The 16592-nt window shown below is 43.0% G+C and overlaps 2 protein-coding genes across 2 annotated transcripts in view; one reads left to right on the top strand and one right to left on the bottom strand.

Moving 5' to 3' along the window:
• Nucleotides 1–14210, bottom strand: part of GFM2 (GTP dependent ribosome recycling factor mitochondrial 2) — a 50154-nt gene extending 35944 nt beyond the window's left edge. The window contains exons 1-7 of the mRNA XM_045285223.1: nucleotides 14079–14210; nucleotides 11107–11194; nucleotides 6820–6898; nucleotides 4666–4723; nucleotides 3628–3725; nucleotides 1335–1460; nucleotides 1027–1115 (exon numbers count right to left, since the gene is read on the bottom strand). Coding sequence (XP_045141158.1) covers nucleotides 1027–1115; nucleotides 1335–1460; nucleotides 3628–3725; nucleotides 4666–4723; nucleotides 6820–6898; nucleotides 11107–11172 — 516 coding nt within the window. The 5' untranslated portion in view covers nucleotides 11173–11194; nucleotides 14079–14210. The remainder of the gene's footprint in view (nucleotides 1–1026; nucleotides 1116–1334; nucleotides 1461–3627; nucleotides 3726–4665; nucleotides 4724–6819; nucleotides 6899–11106; nucleotides 11195–14078) is intronic.
• Nucleotides 14211–14400: 190 nt separating this feature from the next.
• The window catches only part of NSA2 (NSA2 ribosome biogenesis factor), a 7214-nt gene continuing 5022 nt past the window's right edge, over nucleotides 14401–16592 (top strand). Inside the window, exons 1-3 of the mRNA XM_045285222.1 lie at nucleotides 14401–14489; nucleotides 15944–16125; nucleotides 16211–16361. Of these exons, the coding sequence (XP_045141157.1) occupies nucleotides 14481–14489; nucleotides 15944–16125; nucleotides 16211–16361 (342 nt within the window). The 5' untranslated portion in view covers nucleotides 14401–14480. The remainder of the gene's footprint in view (nucleotides 14490–15943; nucleotides 16126–16210; nucleotides 16362–16592) is intronic.

Here is a 16592-nt window from a genome sequence, read left to right as displayed (position 1 = left end):
ATGTCTGATAACTGATCCCTTCTACACCTCGTGGGCAGACAGGCTGGTGTGCTTCTTCCATATGGGCTTTGATGCTTCTCAGCTAGATGGCCGCTTGTATGTCTTCAAGCCTTTAAGACCCCGGACGCTATATCTTATGGTAGCCAGGCATGGTATGTGTATTTCTTTGCACACAGATACCATTATTTTCATGCACCGGTGTTGAAAAACCTACTACTTCTGTTGTTTCTAGATTGGGGTCATTACGCATTTAGTGGCTATAAACATTCTGAACAAGTCTTCTAAGAATAAATGTCTTTTCTTGGGTAAAGATATGGAAGTAGAATTGCTGGTGTATAGGTTATATGCACATGTAACTATACAAGAATTCCAAAGTGGCTGCATTGTTTTCTATGTGTACTGCCCCGGCAGCACTGTTGGTTATGTGTTAGACTGCTAACCGTGGCTACTCCGTCATGATTTACAGTCTCGGAAACCTTAAACAGAGGTGCAATGAGTTGGAATCGATTCAATGGCAGTGGGTAGGTGTTTTTTCCCCTCCACAAACAATGTCTAAGTATATGTCACAAAATGCCCATTATAAATTCCACAGTCCTCGGCACTGTAGCTATCACTAACGGGGCTTTGGAATAAGCACACAAAATACTGACACTCCAGCTGCTGTTATTTCTGAGAGTCATAATGTGCAGAAATGTGCAGACTGACTCCGGAGTCTTACAGCTTCAGCCAGAATCCCCTGAATTACAGCAGGCACGTGTGCTACTCCACAGTAGAATACAACTCCAGACCCTTTCATGGTGCGTAACATGTTTTCTGCAGAAAAACACTTTATTTTCTTTTTACTATAAAATACCAGAGAACATGTGTTGATCACATCTCAATAAAAAATTCCAAATTAGTAGTCATAATATGGTTAATAGAAACTAACAAATAAAGGGTGGTAGCTATCCATGTCTACTATTCTGTTTTTAAAAAATAAGCACACCTGACATTTTTACTTTGGCAATGTTTTTGGTTGTTATTTACCTCTACACCAGCAGAGGCATCAAATACAGCCACTGCCCCATCCAACACTCTTAGGCAGCGCTCAACCTCCAAGGTAAAGTCCACGTGACCTAGAAGAAGATGATACACATGGCACGTACGGTCTTTCATAAAACTAACACACACACACACACACACACACACACACACACACGGTCTTTCATCTCTCACACACACACACACACACACACCCTGGAATCATGCAGCCTTTCATAACACACACACACACACACACACACACAAACACACCTGGAATCATGCAGCCTCTGCAATGCCAAAGAGCGCCGTACCTGGTGTATCAATCAGATTGACTCTGTAGCCCTTCCAGTCACAGGTAACAGCAGCCGACTGAATGGTAATACCTCTTTCTCGCTCTTGAGCCATGAAATCTGTCACTGTGTCTCCATCATCAACATCTAATCATGAAAAAGACAACATACTTTAGTCTCAACAGCAAGTACTCAGTGTGGACCTGACATGGGGCTAACTTCATTCAGAAAAATCCTTCCTAAGACAGCAGGCCTGATATTTAGAGCCCTCAAACTTCCTCTAAGTAAACCCTGATCTAGAACAGCTCTTCCCGTAGGATTCATAATTGTGCCATCTTTACCACCTGAGAGTGACAACGGTTTAACTATTTCAACTTGACTGGACCATACAGAACGTCCTTCCTTCCTTGCCCTTCTCCAGCAGACTGCCCTGACTCCTGGCCTCTTGACACAGCAGACACAGCAATGCGGTCGGAGAGCACACAGTCTTTCAGGTGCAGGCACACCTCGATTTAAATCCCAACGCCACTGCTTACTACTCTATGTTCTTGAGCAGGTTCCTTAACCTAGTTTGTAAAATTAGGGCTAGTTAAGACAGCCTTTCCGAGTTGCTATAAAGATAAAATGAGACAATATATAAAAGGGGACTTCAAAATGTGTGAGAAAATAGAATTTTTCCAGACTTTTGAAGCCCCCTCATATAAATTACCTCTAGTTCAGTAGATGGTAAATAAATGGTATCTAGGTAAGAACAGAGTAGGGAAAAATTCTTCTAAAGTTAAAGTTATCCCTTATACATCCTATCTTTACTAATTTTTCCAAAGAAAGTGGCTCATTTGTGAAGAGCTTGAGGAGTGGAAGGACGCTTCTGATCGGATCTGTGAGATAAGACGGGGGCGCCTGCCAGTGCTCCCGCTGCGCTGTCAGCTACCATCTCCACCTGGGAACAGCAACTCCAGGAGAAACCCACGCACTTAGACGTGTGGGAACCATTTTCATCCTGGGTGTTCGTTTCCTCTACAGATGTGCCATTCTGTCTTAGTCAGTTCCAGGTATCTAGAGCAATGGTTCTCAATTGGGGTGCACAGAAAAACCAAAGTTGAGCTTTTTAAAATTACAGGGACTCATTTCTAAGTTATTGGGAATCTGATGACCTCCCTGCAAATTTCAAAATAAACTGGTTTTACCAGAAATAAAGAGGGACACTTCATAACAGTAGGGCTGATTCACCAGGAAGATAAAACAATCATAACTGTGTAAGTATCCACTAACGGAGTTTAAAAAAACACGATACAACAATACAGACATCTAGTTTAACGTCAGTTCCAGAATGGGGCTAGCGTTTCCTTGTTTAAAAACAAAAGCCTGGTCAAGAATCAGACATCCTGATATATTATCACTAAAAATACATTCAAATTTTAGGTAAAGAGCCTGCCACTGTGTGTTAAAGACGAATAAAATGTTATCTTTTTAATAAGAAATTGACTTGAGGTTAACTTTCCAGCTCTATTCTCCTAGAAAGCTAAGAACCGAGAGATGTCAACTGATTTCTACCGGTTAACCACATCTGAAATGGGACAAAGAATACATGAATCCTAAAATAGCAGATGAAAGCACAAAGCGTGGGCTTCCTTGAGCTGGGTAAGGCATGTCTTTTGGAGGAGCCTAGAAGGCATGTCTTTGGAGCTCCAACAAGAGATATGTGCTCCTCTGGGGCATATGTCTGCTGAGCCAGGGTAGCTTCTGCACCCGCCTGATGGGAATCCGGATGCCCTGTACTCAAGTATCACTTTGGGGGATAGGAAGGCAAAGAAGATAGTTCGCGGGTATAAGAACACTTTAGAAAAGAAGCTCCTAAGGCTAAACTGGTGGAGCTATGGGTTAGACATTGGACTACAAGCCACAAAGCTAGCAGGTCAAACTCACCAGCCACTCCAAGGGAGCGGGATGAGGCTGTCTGCTCCCATAATGGTGTGCCGACTCAGCGACCCCATTAAGGGCCATTACATGTTGGAAACAACTCAATGGCAGTAAGTTTTTGGCATACGAGTCTCCTCATAAGTGATGTACCCTTTAACACCACCAAATTAGACAAATGAACATATATCATATATTCTCCTGATGCCAAATGTGACCAATGATGGTCTGTCTAAGAACCTATGGGGGAGTTACAGCAGCCTTAACTTTATGCCGTGGCTTAGAGATCAATACCACCACATCATACTCAAGGTCTGTAGTCTAATGACTAGATCAAGGTATTTCCCAAGGCAGCTCTTACTAACGGGAGCCAGGGGGAGGAGAAAGCCACTCTAACCTCCCAGGGATCTTGTGTATCCAGAATAGTACAGAATTCTTTCAGTTGTCGTCGTTTTCCCTGCATCAATATGAGCCATAATCCCAATGTTACGAATTCTGTTTAAAGGAAGAAAAGCATGTATTATGAGGTGGACATTACTAAAAAATCACAAAACCAATGCTGTGCACATTTCAAAACTCATCACCATCTCTATAATTTATACAATGGTGAAAAAGCTTGGAAAACAGAGCATTTCAGGGCATACCCTACTGCATTACTCTGCCTAAACAGCTAAATAACAAAAGAACTACAATTTTGGGATTATTTGACATTTGTTTCCAGGGAACCTAATAGTGTTGCTACATTTAAACTGTTAGCATTGAATTAAGAAAAGAAACAGCTTTGAGACACATGCCAACATCTACCCAAAACTAGCTAGGATGGAAGGTCACAGAAATTACAGTATTCTCTACTAATGAGCTATATGAACTAAACCTTGTGAGTTAGTTAATTATGCCAGCCTGGCCGATAATCACATGTGGGGCTAATTGAAAGGCAGAGGGATAAATGGGTGGTGAAGCCTCGCCTTTCTAGTTCTCGGGTCTCTTGTTTTGTGATGGTCGCACCGGGGGCAGCTGCCTTAGCAGTTCCCTGCTTCAGCTTGCAAGATTGACTTCCTACAAGACATCCCCAAGGAGAAGCCACATGGACCCATTCCGATGCAGCCCCGGGTGCTGGAGCAGCCGTGTGGAGAATCCTGCTAGTGCTGAGATGCTTATTCGTTCACTGACTCAGCTTTCCTCCTGCAGTCGGCATCATTGCCTCTGTTTTGTGAGGTGGAAGACTTTGTGGACTGGTGTTGGGTTAATGGGTTAATGTTGGACTTGTGGGCTTGGGCAGCACTGGGTTGAGATGTTTTCATGATGCACATTTTCTTTACATAAAACTCTCTTATACATGAGTTGCTGTGGATTTGTTTCTCCAAAGTACCCAGACTAATACACCTTGTAACTTTCCAAACAGTCAACGGAAAACGATACCAATGATAGCACTTACTTAGCTATAGGAGGATTGATGACGGAGCGAAGAGATTTGATATCATTTCCTACTACACCTAATGGAAAGAGGGTTAAAATCAAACTGTTAAGCTTAAGCAATACTCCTCTAACTTAAAAATAAAAGGTAAAATTATTTTAAGTAAATACTGTCATTCCCAACCAAGGAAAAATATAAGCGAAACAAAATAAATAATAAATATTTAACTACAATTTCTTGTCCATTATTCTACAAGGACATGGGTTTAAATGATAACAAAAGTAAGCTAAACCTTAAGCACCAATTTCTAGATCATAGCTTTAGAAAAATATAAATTTATCCCAATCTCCTACAAATTCTATTTACAGAACTGTATAATTAGAATTGCTAGTCAATGGCAGACGCTGAATCAGAGAAAATATAAACAACGCAAAGAAAATAAACCTGCATCTCCCCAAGGCTTGGGGAGCCAGAGTGCCTGCCCCTCAGCCAGTCACTTCTGTACTATGTGGAACTTATTTTCCTCAGCAATCCCAGGGCTCAGACGCCACTATAATGTAATCCTTCTCAAAGACCCGGCAGTAGTTCTGCAGTATGTAAAGTCCAGAATGCCTTATTCTAGTACTGCAGTACATTCTATCTTTAAAAATTATAGTAAGGCAATTTAAAATGTTAAGCAGTAACAGTTTTAAATTTAATTTATATCCTCCTGCTATTTTGATGTATTCTCCCAGATGTCTATAACAAAACAGGAGCTTCATGTTTACAGATCTCATGGCAATTTGGGACGTGAAAGATAATCTGAAGTTAAGATTCATAGTGGGCAAAACCAGAGATCTAGGGACACACTGAATCCACTTGCATATTAATCGTCACTCAGGGTTCCTACAAAACTATTCTTACATTGCACAGTAGACCTCGCACTTCTACTCTGAGGTGACACCGCCCCTAGATTGGGAGCACAAGCTCACACAGATACTGGTACAGCAAGGCTTCCTGCAGCACAGACTACGCAATGCACCCCAAGGGTCCTTCGGTAAACAAAACGTGGTAACTGTACACAGTGAATGTTATGCAGCCCTGGAGAAAAATAAAGTTCGGATAGACACTGCAACATGATTAAACCCGGGAAGTATTATGCTGAGCGAACTAAGTCAGACACAAGGGACAAATACTGTCCTGTCTACAGAGCCCACATATCTGAAGTGTCTACAGTAGGGAAATGCATAGAGACAAGAGGTGATTAGTGGTCCCCCGAGATTAAAGGGAGGAAGGGATGAGGAATTTTGTTTAAGGGTTATTGAATTTCTATCTGAGATAGTAAAAAAAGTTTCTTTTGAAACTGAGTGGTGACATTTATACAATATCATGAATGCAATTAATGTCACTTAACTGTACACACTTAAAAATGTTTCAAATGGTGGCAGTTCTGATACTTTATCTCACAATAAAATTTACAGGCACAACAGAAATAAAATAGCTTGCTTACTTCAAACACCAACCCTCAAAACCAAATCCACTGCCACCAAGTCGATCCCGACTCATCTCCACCCACGCCAGGGTTTCAGACGCTGTGAATCTTCACAGGAGCAGGTGGCTTGACACTCTCCCACGGAGCAGCTGGGGGGTTTGAACTGTCGGCCTTGTGGTTAACGGTCTAACGTTTACCCAGCAGTGCCACCAAGGCTCCTCTTTGCACACAGGACATTGAAAATTAAGAGTAGGAAGCTTCTAGGTCTTCCAGCATTTAATAGTCAAATACCTCACCTCCACCCCGCCAGCTAGTTAATCGAATGATATAATTTTAGGAACCTCCAACAAGGTTCCTGACGGAAAAGTCTTTTGCACAAATACCTCAAGTGGACCAGAAAATCATTGACAGCAAGAGCCCTCTGCAAGCAGACACGAGTTAAGCTTCTGGGCCGGCTACAGGGCCACCAAGCCTCCCTTCACTCAGCTCAGTAGCACGGCCAGCAGCACGCAACTCTGCTGGTCTGCCCTCCTGACACTGCTCAGAACCGCCTCAGCCCGAGCAGCCTTCAAGACGCCAGTCAAGCAGTGAAAAGGGGCTTTACGAGACAGGTGGAGATTCCTGTGAGGGAAGGTGTGTATGAAACAAGAAAGGAAGCAAGCAGCTGGGCTGAAATGAGAAGAATCTAACCTGTGTACCTGTACCTGGCAAGGAGCTGTAATTTCTTCCAAGGGCTGTCTGTGGCTTTAATCCTTTTGTTCTTCTTTTGCAGCAGCATATATTCTAGTGAGAAAAAGAAGTCAATTTTTGGTTTATTACTGTTTTAACAATGTAACTGTTTTCTCGGAGGAAAAACCTACTTTGCATCTCCTTAAAAGTATTCATATATATCTCCTAATTTAGTAACTCCAAATGTTAAAAACTGACAACCCTAAATTATAATACAGGGAAGAAAAAGAATAAAAATAATAATAGTTTAACATTGTGAATTAATCCTAAAGTACTGGTTCTCCATAGAGAATGAGGAGTAAACTTGATTGAAAAGCAAAGTCTCAGGCCTCCCCTGCCTCCTGGACCAGAAACCATAGTAACGGGGCCTGGCAACTGATGTTTCAACAACCTCCCAGGTGTGTGTGACAGCCACCGAATGAGAATCAAGGTCCTAATTTAGGAAGGGAATCAGAAAGGGAAAAGGAGGCGTACCACCTGGGCATTCCTCAGGTCTCTTTAAGGGCTGCAAAAGGCTGGTGAGGGTTTTGAGCTCTAAAGTTACAAGGTGCTTGCAGAAATGTGTAACACTGGCTACAAATTAAAATCAGCTGGCAATTTTGTAAAACTTAAGTGTATGGTATTTTAAAAAGTTCCCAAAAGTGGTCCACACATACTTTAGTTTGACTTAGCTACAAATACAAATGAAGGCCAAACCCAACCAACCCAACCTACCCCCCCGCACCCCCTCAAAAGCAGATGGTTTTATTTGAGAATTGCTCTCTCTGAAAGTACACAGAAGTACAGAAGATGTGACAGTTTACAAAATAACTTACAATGTTTTGAAGGGGATTCTTAAGTCAGACCAGAGTTTTGAGACTAAGAAAACATCCCCGAAAGGTCAGGCTGCTCAGTGAGTATTCAAGAGTTACCCAAAAGAAAATGAGAAGTAGTTGACATTAATTAAAAAAAAACAAAAACAAGCAAAAAACTTTATTTTACAGGAACATCAAACTATGGGCACCTAGATTATACACAGGGGCATATAAAATTTTGTGGGGGGGGGGAACCCCACTATCTTTTAAGTCCATTTTCCCACAAACTTTTGAAGACTCCTCATGTAAGTATAAACTATGTTCTTAGTAGCCCGCTCACAGATGTGCACGAAGTGCTTCTATTCTTAGAGGCCCCTTGTCAGGAGTGCTGGCGGCACCACTGGGTAAGCACTGGACTACTAATCACAGGTCCACAAAAGAGGAAATAGCAACTGGAGCAGAGCTCATTGAGTGTACAGGCCATCTCAAGAACAGATTTGATGCATAGAACACTAAGGACCAAAGACCAGAGGAGTTGTGGACTGACGTCAACATTATCACACACGAAGAAAGCAGAAAGTCATTAAAAAAAGTATTCAACCAAATTGGATATCAGAGGAGACCTTGAAACTTGCTTTTGAACAAAGAATAGCTAAAGAAATGCTGAAGAGCTGAACAGATTTCAAACAGCAGCTCGAGAAGACAAAATGTTTAATAATATGTGCAAAGACCTAACATTAAAAAAAAAATCAAAAGGAGAGAACATTCAGCATTTCTCAAGCTGAAAGAACTGGGAAAACAAAAAAACCCAAGCCTCAGGTTGCCAGAATGAAGGAAGCTATGGGCAAACATTGAAAGGCACACGGAGCACAAAACATGATAAAAGGAAGAAGGAGTCACTGAATCAAAAGACCTAGTTTACATTCAACTACTTCAGGAGGTGGCATATGACCAAGAACCAATGGTGAAGGAAGAAATCTAAGCTACACTGAAGCCAAGGGTTAAAAACAAAACTGCAGGAATTGTTGGAATGCCACTTGAGATGTTTCAACAAATGGACACAACACTGGAAACACTCACTCATCTCTACCTAGAAATCTGGAAGACAGTTAAGTAGCCAACTGATGAGAAGAGATCCATGCTGTGCCCATCCCAAAGAAAGGTGGCCTCATACAATGCAAAACGTATCTAATAATATCACACGCATGTTAAATTTTGCTGAAGTGAAAAACATACTTTGACATGGGACTACCGGAAATTTAAGCTGGACTCAGAAGAGGATGTGCAATCAGGAATATCTTCCTGAATATCATGTAGACCCTGGTTAAGAACAAAAATGCCAGAGAGATGTGTATTTGTCTCTTGAAGACTATACATACGCATTTAACTATGTGGATCATGACACATAATGGACAAAGTTGTGAACAATGGGACCTCTGGAACACTTCACTGTAATTATGTGGGCCCAGAACACAGACAAGATGCAGTCATCATGGTTTAAATCAGGAAAGGTGTACGTCAGGGTTGAATCCTTTCATCAGACTTGCTCAGCGTGAATAATTCAAGAAGCCGGAATGAAGAACACAGCCTCAAGACTGGAGCAAGATTCATGCAGATGACAGAACTTTGCTTCCTAGAGACAAAAAGGATTCAAAGCACTTACTGATAAAGATCAAACACTACAGCCTTCAGTATCAATCAAATCTCAAGATGTAACGAAAATCTCAAAAGTACACCAATACATAGTATCATGATAAATGGCAAAAAGGCTGAAATTTCATTTTACTTGGACACACAATCAATGCCCATGGAAGCAGTATTCAGGAAATCAAACCATGCCTTGCACTGCGCAAATCTGCACAAAAGATCTCTTTTGGGTTAAAAATTAGAGATGTCACTTTGAAGACTAAGGTACACCTGTACCAAGCCACAGTATTTCTAATCACTTCATACGCATGTGATTTGAACTATGATTCTGACAAAGACTACTGAATACACCACAGACTGCCAGAAGAAGTAGTTCTATCTCATAAAAAGTACAAGTAGAAGCACACGGAAGCACACCAGCCTGTCCCTACTCGATCACTGAGGACAAAGGGGGTGCATTAGCAAAAGTGTGAAGAAAACAGATGATGCCGGCTACCAAATGATACAGTATCTGGGGTCTTAAAGGCTTGAAGACAAACAGGCGGCCATCTAGCTAAGAAACAACAAAACCCACAAGGAAGAAACACACCAGCCTACCCTGACACGAATGCTGAAGACAGAGTTGGTACATAAGCAAACGTGGTGAAGAAAGCTGATGGTGCCAAGCAGTCAAATTACACAGAATCTGGGGTCCCACATGCTGGAAGATAAACAAGGTGCCATCTAACTGAGAAACAACAAAGCCCACATGGAAGAAGCACACCAGCCTGTAAGATGACAAGGCGGTGAAGGGGTCAGGTATCAGGCATCAAAGACAAAAAAAAATCATAACATTGTGAATGAGGGGGAGTGCAGAGTGGGGACCCAGGGCCCATCCAGGGGAAATTGGACATCCCCTTGCAGAAGGGATGCAGGGAGGAGATGAGCCAATCAGAATGGTGTAGCAACGATGAAATATGCAATTTTTCTCTAGTTCTTAAATGCTTCCTCCACCCCACTACCATGATCCCAATTCTACCTTACATATCCGGCTGGACCGGAGGATGTACACTGGTACAGATAGGAACTGGAAATACAGTGAACCCAGGACAGATGAACCCTCCAGGACCAGTGGAGAGTGGCGATAGTGAGAGGGTGGAGGGAAGGTGAGGGAGAAAGGGGGAACAGATTACAAGGTCTACATATGGCCTCCTCCCTGGGGGACGGACAGCAGAGAAGTGGGTGAGGGAGATGTCAGATGGGATAAGATATGATAACATAATATAATTTATAAATTATCAAGGGGGGGGAGCGGGGAGGGAGGGGGAAAAATGAGGAGCTGACACCAAGGGCTCAAGTGGAAAGCAGGTGTTAAGAATGATGAAGTCCACATATATACTAATGTGCTGGGCACAAACGATGTATGTACGGATTGTGATGAGTTGTATGAGCCCCTAATAAAATGATTATTAAAAAAAAAAATACAAGTAGATAACCCTAAGAAGCATGAATACAGAGACCTCACTTCATGTGCTTTGGACATGTTATCAGGAGGAGGATATCATTCTTGGTAAAGTAGGATTGTCAGCAAAGAGGAGGACCCTTAATAAGAGGGATTTATACAGGGGTTGCAACAAAGGGATTAAATAGCAAGAATTGTGAGGGTAGGGCAGGGCCAGACAGTGCTTCGTTCCACGGTATGTAGAGTTTTTATAAGTCGCTGCCAACTAGATGGCCCCTAGCAATAAGTTTAGAATCAGAGCTAATGTGCTATAATAGTAGGCTGTTTGGGGAAAGTCAGGTCACTAAAGCTGTTGAAGTACATTTTTTTAAACTCCTTACGTTCATGTGCAAACTGGATATTTTTTGATGGTTTGCTGCAAGTATCCTCCAGTTGAACAACAACATCTTGACTCTGAAAACTGCTGATCTGTGAAGAAATTAATACGTAAAATTAGAAAACAGAATTTATGAAATGTCAGTACATATCTGTAATTAAGGCATATGCAGTACATATGGTAAAATGCATTACTTTAAAAAAGTAGAAACAGGACAAATACTGTTTGACCTCACATATTAAAAAGATAGGAAAATGCAAAATGTGTAGACATAAAAGCTTATTTGTGGGTACCAGGATGGGAGGGAGGGGAAAGGGAAAAAAGGATAAACAATACAATCAAATCAACCATACACGATGCAGCCTGTATTTTGTACAAATCGAAGTGTGACCATTGCTTAACCCTCAGAGCTGCTTTTCTCCTTTTTTATTTCTGACTCAGAAGGGGGAAAAGGTCACTGATGGCTCTGAGAATTATAAAAAAAAACACAACTCAATGAGTTCCAAATTTAAACCAAACTATTAAAAATTCCCACGAAGTGAGAGATGCATACCTGCCAGCAACAGTAAGACTGCATGTCCCAAAGAAATCTCCACAACAGTCTAGTGCAGTATTCCAAAACGAATCCAGTCAACGTCAGGAAAGCGATTTCTCCTGGTGACTTGGTTGTGATGGAAAGATGCATAAGGCAAGTTTCTCAGGTGCATGCTATTGTGGTTTCTTGATCTGAGTGCTCACATGTGGGTGGTCGGCTTCTGAAGACCCATGGAAATGGACCTCTACAGCCTATGCATTTTTGCATGTATGTTATATGTCAATAAAATTTTTTTTGAACTTTTTACAAACTGTTGCTTAAAGAGCGGTGTCACTGGGCACTTCTCCTGTGAAAGCTTAAGCTTTAGAATCAGAGGACTCAGAGGAGTCCCAAGTCTTCTGTGATCTTGAGTAAATCATTAAAATCTGAGCCGAAGTCATTTTATCCTCACATCATCACACCACAGATGGTGTGAGAATTAAATGTATTTATTTATTTCCTCAACAAAAACCTCTTGAATGTCTTTGGTTGATGGATGTGAACAAAAGCCAATACCACCCTCATCCCAGGCAGGGGATACAGACAACAAATAAAATGAATAAATAAAGCATATCCATTTCCTATCGTGATAGTGCTACGGAGAAAAATTAAGCATTTTTCATTGTAAGGAAGAGCATCAAGGAAGGTCTCACACCAAGTAAAAACCTAGAACAGGGGTGGTGGTGGTGGTGGTGGTGGTATAGCAATACCTGGAAGAAGTGTATTCCAGGAAGAGGCATGACACTGAATTTAGTGGGCCTGAAAATAAAGAAATGCTTTGTTGTTGTTGTTGTTAGATACAAATGCTAGCTAGCAGTATTTCTTGGTTCACAGAAAACTCTTAAATCACATTAAAAGATAGAAGCAACAATGCTTCAAATCTGAGCACTTAGGGCTTAGGGACACACAGTGTCTTTTAGTGCTGCTAAGAAACCCTTTTGGCTTGGAAGCCCTGGTGGAGTAGTTAGTGGTTACGCACTCGGCTTCGCACTGCAGTTTGCGGTTTGAAACAACCAGCTGCTCCCCCAAGAAAGAGAGGACGCCTTCTACTCTCGTAAAAGGTTACAGTCCAGGAAACCCACAGGGGCAATTCTGCCCTGAGCTATAGGGTCATTATGGGATGGCAGTGAGTTTTAGGAACACTGGTGGCTTCATAGTTTAGGACTCTAGCTGCTAACTGCTAATTCCGGCCTACCAGCCACTCTGCTCTTGTAAAGATTTCCAGACTTGGAAACCTTATGGAGTTCTACTCTATCCCATAGGATTAGAATTGACTTGATGACAGTTGATTGGGTGGGTACCGCTATTTGCTTCCACCACAGCTGAATCACATTCTAACCAGAGTTCCACTAGAGGACTTTTGAGAATGCACAATAAAAGGCATTTTATTGTACGAAAACCCCAATCCCAAATATAATTGAAGGAGAGTATTTATTAAGTGAAAGTGGGCTGAGACAACAAAGACATGGACACGTCACCCAAAGGGGAGGCCCATTAGCACAAGGTCATAAGGTTTATGGCACGATTCAGCTAGGATGCTAGTTAAATAAACCATGGAAAAGAAACTGTCACAACTTCATGATTGGTGGCAGACATCACAGTTATAGGTGGGACTACAGAAGGGAGAACAGGGCATGATTGGGGCATGTCCACTATGCTAGATGGAGAACTTACAAGATTGGTCCAGGGCCTTCCCACCAAGACAGTCAGCGCATGACTAATGATTATTCTACCCCTGGACTGTTCATCGAGGACACTCAGGGAGTCGGGGATGGCTGCAGACCTGTGAGGCAATCCACTTTCTATGCACTCTGCCTGAAGGCAAGAATATGCAAGTCCCTGCTTAAAGATCAAAGGGAATTCAATGAAGGTTTAATCCACCTGGGGCCTCGACAGGTGGATTTTGGGTTCTGTCATCCATCGCCTCCTGCAAACAGGGTGCTCCGAATTTAATCTAACACCAAAGAACGTCTGACCCGTTTTCCTAGTCTGACGCGCTTTCTGGTAGCGTGATTTCTTTCATGGCCCTAGAGAGCCAGTGCACACGGCAAGAGCTGCGAGATGCCTCGCGGTTTTCTGACATTAACCAACCTCTAGAAAAACAAAGCGTTTTTTGCTTTCTTTTCTGACACGTGTTAATGCCAAGGAGCTCGTGTGCATCGTTTGTTTGGGCCCATACAAAAACCTTTAATTCTCTGTGTCCTTCTCAATCGTGCACACCTTACAGCGACCCCGGGGCCTACTGGCCGGAGAGACGCGTCCACCATTTGGGCGGTCACTAAGGGCCACAGGCCGCGGACACTGCCGCCCACCCCCAGGTCTGACTGAGTGTCGCTGGCTCGAAGGTCAGCGGTGCCCAGCGCGGGGCAGCACGGTCGTGGAGCGTGCTACCCGGAACCCACCTGGCACTCGGCCGTGTCCCCAGAGCTGGCTTTTTTCCGACAGGCTGGAGAAGGAGACGCGGGTCGTGCCAAACCTCGCGTGACTACTCGGTTAACTAGCGCCCCGGCGGTCTCAGAGGGCAGGAACCTGACGCCGCTCTCCAGCCACGCTGGGCCCGCCTTTCATAACTTCCGGCGGTGCCACGCCTAATGCTCCCTCCCACCAACTTCCGCCCTGCTAGCGACAGGCAGCAAAGGGAGGCTCGGAACCAATGTGCGGCGCTTGCTGCACTCGGTCGTTTGGGACGGTGGCCCTTTCCTGTCGCGGGCGGCTTGGAGTTGGCTCGCGGGTCTCCGGGACCCGAGTACTGAGTGGTTCGTCGCGCCCCGGGACCTGCGTCCAGCGGCGTTGCTGCCGTCACCATGCCACAAATTGAACATAGCGAGTTTGGGGCGTAGGGCGTTTGACGTGGTGGGACCTGGGCACCCTGGGGACGCTAGGGCTGAGGGTAGGGGGTGGCAGGCGGAAGCGAAGTCTTCCTCTCGCCTGAGGGCAGGAGAGGAGACTGGAGTGAAAACAAAAACCGCGTGGGGGAGACCGCGTGAGGTATTAGCCAGAGCTGGGCCTTGGAGGCAACCTGATTTCACCCGGTTAAATCCCGGGCTTCGCCACGTTTCACGTCGTCCTCTGCCGAGCCGTGGGATAGTGCGGTAGATTCGGTAAGCATGCATGCCGCACCTCTTCTTTCGTGCGCTGGCGAAGCCAAAAGCCAGAGTTGTTGAGATGTGGAGCCGACGTACGCTCCCCGGCTGTCTACCTGCCCCATCCTTTTCAACTTTTTTTCTGGTGAATCATCTGTTTCGCTGCAGAATGCCATTTTGTATACCTTTCAAGTGGCTCTTAAGTTGATGTAATAACGATGGCAAATAGCACACAGAACAGCCCCGTCGAGTGTGATGCAGCATTAACGTTTATGCCAGCGCGGGTTTTGAGTAATTAGTTGGATCTTTGCAGTATTAAAATACAAATGGATTCATTTAAGACAAATCAGGCCATTAGACTATAAGAAGGATCCCATATACTGCTGGTGGAAAGGCCAAAGAACTATGCAAATGTTAATTGCAGCTTTGTTCCTAATCACCAGGAAGTAGATACAACTTGTATGTATGCATCAGCTGAATGGTGGTATACCCCACAGTGTAATACTGCTGAGCAATAAAAGTGAAGAGGGCATCATGGGACAGCACAGTGACTTTCAAAAGGCTCTGCGAGGTTAAAGAAACCAGACTGAAAGGTTACACACGTCAGGGCTACTTACATTTCATTCTGGAAAAGGCCAAACTATAGGGACAGAAGTCAGGTTGGGGGTAGGGAAAGGGTTGACTTAAAAGTAGCATTGCGAACTTTTGGGCATGATGGAAATATTGTTATTAAATTCTGTTAAAACTCATACTGTACACAAAGGACAGGTTTTGTATTTAAACCATATTTAAACCAAAACGGACGTAGTTTTAAATGTAGGAAATAGTGGTGTTAAGGAAAAACAGATTATGTTCAGGGAGGAGCAAAAGGAATTGTAGTATCAGTTCTCTCTCATAGCCCAGTGGACTTAGGGCCATACCATGAAACCAACCCCTTTGATATAAAAGTATCTTAAAAAGTTACATAGTTACTTTCACTGAGATTAGTATAATGTCAACCTTGATGCTTCATAGCTTCTAGGATTTATTTAACTTACAGCCTGTGCTTAATAGTATTATTTAAGTGAGCATTTGGTTTGTTTAGGGTCTTTTGAACTTGATGTAATGTGTAAAGGAGTATTTTAGAAATATTCTTAGTATTTATTAAAATTCAATAAATGTTTTTTGTATTGTTCTAGCCACAAAATGAACATATCGAGTTACACCGTAAGCGCTATGGGTATCGTTTGGATTACCATGAGAGAAAGAGAAAGAAGGAAAGTCGAGAGGCTCATGAACGTTCAAAGAAGGCAAAAAAGATGATTGGTCTGAAGGCCAAGCTCTACCATAAGCAGCGTCATGCTGAGAAAATACAAATGAAAAAGACGTAAGTGTTCCTGGTTGTTTGCCCTAACAACGTTAATGACACTAGGGACAGCCGCTCACTCTTCAATCTTTTTCCTTGTTGGTAGTATCAAGATGCATGAAAAGAGAAACACCAAACAAAAGAATGATGAGAAGACTCCACAAGGAGCAGTGCCTGCCTATCTGCTGGACAGGGAGGGACAGTCTCGAGCTAAAGTGCTTTCCAATATGATCAAACAGAAACGAAAAGAGAAAGCGGTAAGCAGCCCAAACGAACTGTTTCTTTTGTGCGAAGATGACAAATTAAAGCTTGGGTTCTTAGATGGTTTTGTCAGTTCCACGTGGAACAGGACAGTCCAACTATCATTTCCTTTTTTAAGTGTTTGGAAGCTCTGTTTGTTTTTTTTAATCATTTTATTAGGGGCTCATACAACTCTTATCACAATCCATACACACATCAATTGTGTAAAGCGCATTTGTACATTCATT

Source organism: Echinops telfairi, unplaced genomic scaffold (assembly GCF_000313985.2).
Source record: "Echinops telfairi isolate 266 unplaced genomic scaffold, ASM31398v2 ScPeMD7_7469;HRSCAF=8507_1, whole genome shotgun sequence".
Classification (NCBI taxonomy): domain Eukaryota; kingdom Metazoa; phylum Chordata; class Mammalia; order Afrosoricida; family Tenrecidae; genus Echinops; species Echinops telfairi.
The sequence above is the reverse complement of the archived record's forward strand: the minus strand, read 5'-3'. Positions and strand labels throughout refer to the sequence as shown.